Source organism: Cephus cinctus, unplaced genomic scaffold (genome assembly GCF_000341935.2).
Source record: "Cephus cinctus unplaced genomic scaffold, Ccin1 Ccin1_scaffold0464, whole genome shotgun sequence".
Lineage (NCBI taxonomy): Eukaryota > Metazoa > Arthropoda > Insecta > Hymenoptera > Cephidae > Cephus > Cephus cinctus.
This window is the reverse complement of record NW_014333140.1, coordinates 62,308-69,944: the sequence shown is the minus strand read 5'-3', so window position 1 is coordinate 69,944 and position 7,637 is coordinate 62,308. Positions and strand designations below refer to the sequence as shown.

The following is a 7,637-nucleotide window of genomic DNA, read 5'->3' as shown; positions in this document are numbered from 1 at the left end:
GCTCCCCGCTGTCCCAATTGACGAACAGCATCCCAAATGGACCAGGACGACCGTATCAAATCTTCGGATTGTCCTTGATCAACCCACGGTAATACAGCAATTTGACGGATCAGCAAGCAATTTGTTAACGATCCCTTGAGATTCCTCGTAGACGAGCTCATGGCGTCGCTCGTCGACAGGTTTAGGGCTTAACGCGCTCGCCGTTTCCGGCTTGGGTATTTAAGAAAATCAAACAGCACGTTTATCGCGATGTACGGGCGTAGGCGGCGCAGATTGAGGGAGTAAACGGATTCCTGGGCGGACCGATTATTCCACGAGATACAGCCGGCTACCACGTAGAAGATCCATGCGGGATTCATACCTGCTTTAGATCCTGGTGTACCACCTGGGTACCTCTCGTTATACAGATGTGTATATATATATATATATATGTTTCATCTATATACCTGTACGTTCTATCCACTTATACGCTATTGACACCTTTTTCCAATCTCTCGCTAGTCTCACGCGAAATCCTGACGAACCACGTCGTCTTCGTAATTTCGTTCCGCTAGATTTCCTCTCGTCTCCTCACGGTCTCTAACGCAACGCGTCCGTCCCGCGGCTGATCGGGAAAACAGCCGAGCCACGTATAAATATACAGAGACCGGTGATGTACGGCCAACGGTAGGATACCACGAGGTACCTCCCCTCCTCCTTCATCGTATCCTCTTGGCGTTGTAAATTCGTATAGCCGTTCTGTACGTCGGTACCGTCTGTCTCCGTTTACGTTTATCTCCCTCGCCGTCTCCGTCCCTCTCCCCAGATCAACATCTCCTTCCTCTGCGCGGCCACCGCCGTATGCCCGCTTTGCGCATCGCGGATCGTGGATTGGAAGATCGGCCCGAATTAGCGAGCAGGAAGTTGCGCAACTTCGGTGTGTACTCTCGATGGGGAGCGTCGGAGCGCGTAAGGGGGCCGTCGCGACGCCCAATCTTTGACCTATACGCGTGCCTCTGGACCATGTCGCAGCATCCTCGTCTGAGGGTCTTTTACGTTACTTTTTTTTTTTTTTTTTTGATAATTCGTTGCCCGAAATCACCGGCACTTCCTGTTTCAAAATCCTCGACTCGTTCCGGTCCATGTCCTGGATGCTGGATTACGATCGTCCAAAGCAAAATCCATGTCGTCGAGCTGAATCGACGTGGTGCTCCCTTTGTAGGAGGGAAATGTCCCTAGGGCTTGTGAATCTCCCCTAGGGAATTATGGACGGGACGGTCTTTCACGTGTTACGTAAGCCGGCCGAGAGATCGTCGGTCAACGGGTACCAAATGCTGAGGCTGCTACTGTCCCTTTAACACGTACCCGGGGCAGCCTCTGAGTCTGTTGCGCCCTGACGCGTTACGAGTCCCAGGGAACACCTGTAAGTCCCCCGCGTCACCACGGATTGTATGCGCACGACTAACAGGGATTTTCCCACGGGATTGTTGTCCATCTTTAAACGGTATCTTATTTATGGTTTTGATGTTAACGAGGTTATTGGCTTTTTTTTTCTTCTCTCTTTTATACACCGATATTAATATACTCTTTCTTTGTCTTGCTTTCAGTACGCCGGCATTCGAATCGGTCCGGTCGTCAAGAAGGACGTTATGAAGGCCTCCATCATGCTGGAACACGACAGCCAGTGAGTACTACAGTAGAGTCTGTCTATAGTGCGCGGCAGACGCTTCGAGATACTTTATCCGCTAGTTTCAGTCTGTATACTACGTACGGTATTAATGCGATTGAGAACTGACGGGGTTCTGGCAGTTTTACGATACGGCCTGTAGTAGACCTCCGCGATTGCCTATATAAGTCGTACGTAGGATTGATGAGTAGCGTAGTGGAGGGTTAAAGCGTGAAAGCGAGACAGACAGCAAAGGGACGTTCGAAGTATCGTAATCCGTCGTGGGTCAGGGGACTTACGGGTCCCCGGTAGTAGTCTACCGTGTTTTTTCGGACGGGGCCCGAGGAGCTGCGGATCATAAGAGAGGAGTGAGCACGGATGTTGCTTTACGGATGAGTGAAATTTTTTTTCAGGCCTTACCATTCCTCCCTTGGTCCCTGCCCGAGATTTCCAACCACCCTTTGTCTCTTTTGGCTGTTAGACTCTTGGGGTTTTTTTTCTTTTTTTTTTTTAATTAGAAAATTGCGCTGGACGTCGCCACTGGGGCGCGCGTGTTCCATTGACAATTTCACACGGTTCGTATGGGGTCCGTTCGATTGCGATTAAAAGTAACGTGTTATGGCATTATCGTTCGATCGGACGATTGGAATAAATCTCTGGATCTATGGGTGTCACGTTTTATGGGCTAGACGGGTGGAAATTATTTGTGGGAAATATTAAGCGACACCTGGTATACGCGTGTTCCTTGTCATTAGAGGTTATGTTTTCGTTGTTTCTATCCTGTTTTACGTTTCTTCTCTCTTTCGGTTTCCGCCTGCAATTTTCACCTGGCTTCCTTCCTTCCTTCTTCCACCAGCTTGTTCCTCGGAACGGGGTCCGAACGGCCCCGTACGACCGAGGATAATCGCCGTGTCCGGTGATCGAAACAATTTTCTCTCCACGCGCACCCGGAGGATGGTTTGCCATTGTTTTCTCGCACTTTTTGCTCGCTTTGAATTTTTACATAGGGTCTTTTTTTTTCGCGTGCCGAATATATAGGGTACTTTGTTTTTCGCTGTCTCTCTTTCTCTCTTTTTTTTAAAACTCTTTTCTCTGTATCTTATCGGAAGATCGTTTTCAGGTACGCCACCATATTGGCTTTCGACGTGAAGATCGAACGTGACGCCCAGGAACTTGCCGACTCCCTCGGCGTCAAGATATTCCAGGCCGACATCATTTACCATCTATTCGACAAGTTCACTGCCTACCGGGAGGAACTGAAGAAACGTAAACGCGACGAGCATAAACATATCGCCGTCTTCCCTTGCAAACTTCGTGTTTTGCCCCAGGTAAGAGATTTCTTATTATTTTCTGTTTTCTACTTATCGCGCTGCCAGGGACAATTACTGTTGCCTCGGACGTACGTTGAAGGCGACGCCGTCCACTTTACCGTACTCTACGGTATAGCTGACGGTGGGTCGATGCGGTATGAAATCAGCGTTTATCGCCGGACGTGCACTCGGGGAAGAGGCGAAGAGCAGACCGGAAGCGCGGTTGTTAGAGTGGGGAGTGTCGACCCCCACGAATCAACCGGAAGCGATAGACTTCGTGCTTTATTAATCGCCTTCACCTGCCCAACGCCTCTTCCTCCTCCTCCTCCTCCTCCTCCATATATATGTATATGTGTTTGTGTTTTATTTCTTATCAATGCGTCAGCGTCCTCTGACCACTCTCTTATCAGACCCAAAAGATAATACGGCATCTCGTATTCGTAACGCTATTTACAGGAAGTAAATTGACCACACAGAGGAAGTCTGAAAATTTCAAATTCACCAGAGACTCGCAGGGGCCTCCAATTGTTATGCTAATTTTCTAGGGATATCTTTATTATTTTCGTTGGTAAGATTTAAGCATTGCTTCACCCGTCGACGTGTGTCAGAGGATATAGGTTATTACTGTAATATTAATACTGTGACTATGAATAAGGCTTGACGGATTTAATTTTTTCTTCCAGTACATATTCAACTCGAGGGATCCAATAGTCATGGGTGTCATGGTGGAGGCTGGTATCGTCAAGGAAGGAACACCAGTCTGCGTGCCCAGCAAGGACGTGAGTATAAGATTTTCCTATGCGTGGCCTTTCTTCTTTAGTCTGTGTATTATACTTGAGATTTTTTTTTTTTTTTCATTTACTTTTTTCCTTTGACTCTGTTCATCCGGCCCCCCCACCTTTTGCGCAATGGCTACCATTACCCAGAGTGCCGAATGACACGGAGGCAGGGTGCGGCTTTTGCGTAATTATCCTAATTAAATCCGTGCGTGTTATACTTTGGCGTTCTTATTAGAAAAGTATTCAGAGCCGCGCCCTGGGGTATCTCCTCTGCGTTTCACCAGGATTCAGCTGTTTTGTGGAATCAGCGTTCACTTGTAAATTTCGTCGCGAGGCAAATCGAAGCTCGATGAAGTCGTACAATTTGGCTGAGCTTGTCTTTGGCCCTTTCTCTTAATAGGACCGGATGGTGTGTATGTGTTTCGAGTATGCTGGGTCTCGATAGGAGCGTTCGAGAAGCCAAGTAAAAGGATATTGCCAGGAAACAGTGGGGTAGACGAGAAGGCACCAGGTACTATATGTATCTACATTGAAAAAGCTATCCGACGCTGAAATTGCTCTACGCCTACGCGCCGACCATTTCCATGGAGAACGGTGCACAGGGTTTACTTTTCCACGTCTACCGTGCCGTACGACGTTACAACGTCCTACGCTCTCGCTCGCTTGAGGAATGGGATGCTCCGATTTATTCAACGCCGTGAAGTTGCCGAGGGGAATGGAAAATACTTTATTCTCCTTCGCTCTCCGTGCCTTGCCCTTTGAAAATTCATTTGCCCAGGATTTTCCATGGGGCACGTGGTACGTGAAACCTGGTACAGCGTAGACGAGGAAGTCGAGGCTGCTCTCTCTCTCTCTCTCTCTCTCTCTCTCTCTCTCTCTTTTTTTTTCTGTCTGCCTGTTCTCGTAGGTGGCGGTCGCCAGGAACCCGTGGGACGGTTCTGGGCGTATTATGTGCCTGTACTACCTGGTACTTCTCGGGAACGACCTGAAGTCATTCCTCTCGTCGCCATTACCACCACTGATCAACCTGATTCTATTCTCGGTGCTGGAGATAGGAATTTCTTTTTTTTTTCCTTTCCTCTTAAATTACCTAGTCGACCGTTGAGGATATCCTGTCCACCTAGTGACTGTCTGACAGGGTACAGTACGATAAGAAATAATAATACGATATCGATGGGACTTATAATTAATTATTTTGCGAGCTCGATCAAATCATCCTTGCCCTTTACTCTTTCTCTTCTTCCATCGGCTGCCCAAAGAGACTTGGTCTCGGATCGGGTTAGCGGCGGCCATTATGCAATACGGCTATTATTGTCCGTCTGACATTTATGAAACGCGAGGTAATTTCGCAAGAGCAGAGAGGCAAAGGCAAGACCTCTAACCCCTGCTCCGCGCCGCCTCTATCTCTCTCTTGCTCTCTTATGCCTTTCTTTTTTTTTTTCTTTCTTTCTCTCTCCTCTCCTCGGTCCAGAATAATTTATCGTTCCTGGTCACATTGAGCACGCGTTAAGTGCACCAGGGAATTTCGCAATTTGTTTCACCTTTTACTGATTAAATCCCAGTGCTACCAACGTGTCGGCGGGCTGAGTCTCTTCTTGACTTCAGCCTGGCTGTTCGCTCTCGTCGCCACAGCGGACGATTGGCCGTGCATTTGGAGATTGTTGCAGAACGTCACTGGACGAGGATCATCCTTTCTCCATGAATCCCTGGGAATCGATCCGATTCCTCCCTTTCATATCCCATTGGCACGGAATGCAGGTTCGCGGCAGTTGGGAAAGGTAGAAAAGTGGCCGATAAAGAAAAATAAATGGCCGATATTATCCACTTAGTGGGCAGCCAGCAGAACCACCGGACATTCCTAGGGCTGGCGCGAGTCCGCCTTCCGAATAAGGTTGCTGTCGTGACCCTTGAAAATTTGGATGAACGGGACCGCGTTGACCTCGCAAGGAACCTCGCGCGAGGGACAAATAGAGATACAAGAGTGCAGGATCTGATCGTGCACTCCGAAAGAGGAAAGAGCAATCAGATGGACCCGGAGGAGACGCATTTATGAAATCTATGGCGTTAGTTGTTCCTGACCTCTTTATTCTTCTCATTATCCATTTTGATGAACGCCTTCTCACGTGACAGTGCCTTCTCACGCCACCTGACCCATCCAGTGGTCCCATCTCTCTCCTGAAATCCCATCTCGTGAACGTACTAATGGTCTGCTTGTACCTAACCCCAGCATCGCTGGATCTCATCCGTTCCAAGAAGAGCCAGGACAGCTCTCTAACTTCTCTTGCTTAATTAGATCTTGCTTGATCTTTGGCATATCGGGCATTACGTACCTCCGAGTCTCACCTGACCATCCATCCCAGTCATCGTCGGTCCGGGCTCTTGCGCAGGGCTTACCTCCGGTCCGGCCTGGACCATCTGGTCCGGTAGTGAGCAAGTGACCGAGCAACCAAGGAAACCACCACCTACCTATCGGACGGAGAGCAACCCACCTAGAGCCACGAGAGAGCTATGTGGTTGCGTGTGCGTTAGGTGGGTTGAAGTTTATTCAGGTCTTTTATGCGACGGCCGACAGCCAGGCGAGCATTCTTACGTCGCCCGCGCATAGAAAGCAACCCGACCATATAGTTAGCCCACCTATGTGCTCCTATATGTACTGGCACCGTATGCGTACCCCTGATACCTAACATCCTGGCTGAAGATCCTATGATCCTAACCTCATCGTAGACACCGTCAGAGCATTCCTGGGCCCACTGTGCTCATTATCAATTACTATGATCCCGTCGAATTCTTTGATCGATCGTGCACCGTGTCTGTTGAAAGATTCGTTCAGGGTCAGCCTCTCGACTAGGTCCACGACGTCGTCGTGCCGCTGCTCCTGCCTCCACATGACATACGAATGACTCTGTGTGTGTCTCAGTGCATGGAATAGCTCAATGACCGCATTTACCCCGGTGTCCAGGAGGTCGAAGACGGTGGGACGCTGGGGAAGATTCGTGTCACGCCTCGGTCTCGGTGTCGGGTCCGATGATGAGCTCAGTCGGGAAGGAAGTCAGCACGAGCTGTCCTGAACGGCATTCGAGGAGGTCAATTCTCTCTCTAGGTTTAGGTATATAAGCTTCGTGGAAGTCGAGCCTTCGTGGATGACAGTGTTACTCGGTGCGGAGGCGTCATTGCCTCCGTAGCTCGTGAAGTGTTAGAGGATGAGCGATTGGAAGATGGCGAGAGGATCAGCGAGGGAGGGAGAGAGAGAGAGATGACGGAGGACGTGGCACGGAGGATCATCCTGTCCGGATGTTGCCTGTCACGAAATGTTAGCTTAGGTCAGGAGGACTTGGAAATATATATATATATATATATATAGCTGTGAATGACTGAATGGTTCTTCGGGGCGGGGCATCGTGCGAAAAAGAAAGGCAGAGAAAAAATGACACTAATATATATATATGGACCTAGTATACGGTATATAGGTAGCTATGGACTACATAAGCAACGACCGGGAAGCCAAAGCAAAGCAGATATAACTTTACCCTACGTGATCTCGCAGCGACACCGCGAATTTGAATCGGCACGTCACTTCCTGTCGTCTCGACTTCCTCTTTCCTAGTCTGCGTTTCACGTTCGTTCTTTATCGAGAATTTTTTTTTTTTTTCCATAATCCACTTTGTGCTTTTCCTTAGAAACTGGAAAGTCCTACAGTCATAGAGGCAATGGCAACGCAACTGAGTATATAATAACCCACTAATGATCTTAGTATATGTTGGACAAGCCATTTTCATCTCTGTAATCAATTGCTTGGATCTATTATTTATTTCTTTTTTTTTATTTTTCCAATACTTATTTATTGCATCGATGCTACTTTTTCTTCTGTACCTTTATGCTTCTTTGAATATGTTTTCTACCCCC

At 48.4% G+C, this 7,637-nt stretch overlaps 1 protein-coding gene across 3 annotated transcripts in view; it reads left to right on the top strand.

Annotated features, from left to right (window-relative positions):
- LOC107268069 (eukaryotic translation initiation factor 5B) overlaps positions 1-7,637 on the top strand; it is a 50,682-nt gene that overhangs the window by 21,591 nt on the left and 21,454 nt on the right. For all 3 annotated transcript variants that reach the window (XM_025085347.1, XM_015740437.2, XM_025085348.1), the window contains 3 exons: positions 1,587-1,663; positions 2,766-2,973; positions 3,639-3,734. In XM_025085347.1, the coding sequence (XP_024941115.1) occupies positions 1,587-1,663; positions 2,766-2,973; positions 3,639-3,734 (381 nt within the window). The remainder of the gene's footprint in view (positions 1-1,586; positions 1,664-2,765; positions 2,974-3,638; positions 3,735-7,637) is intronic.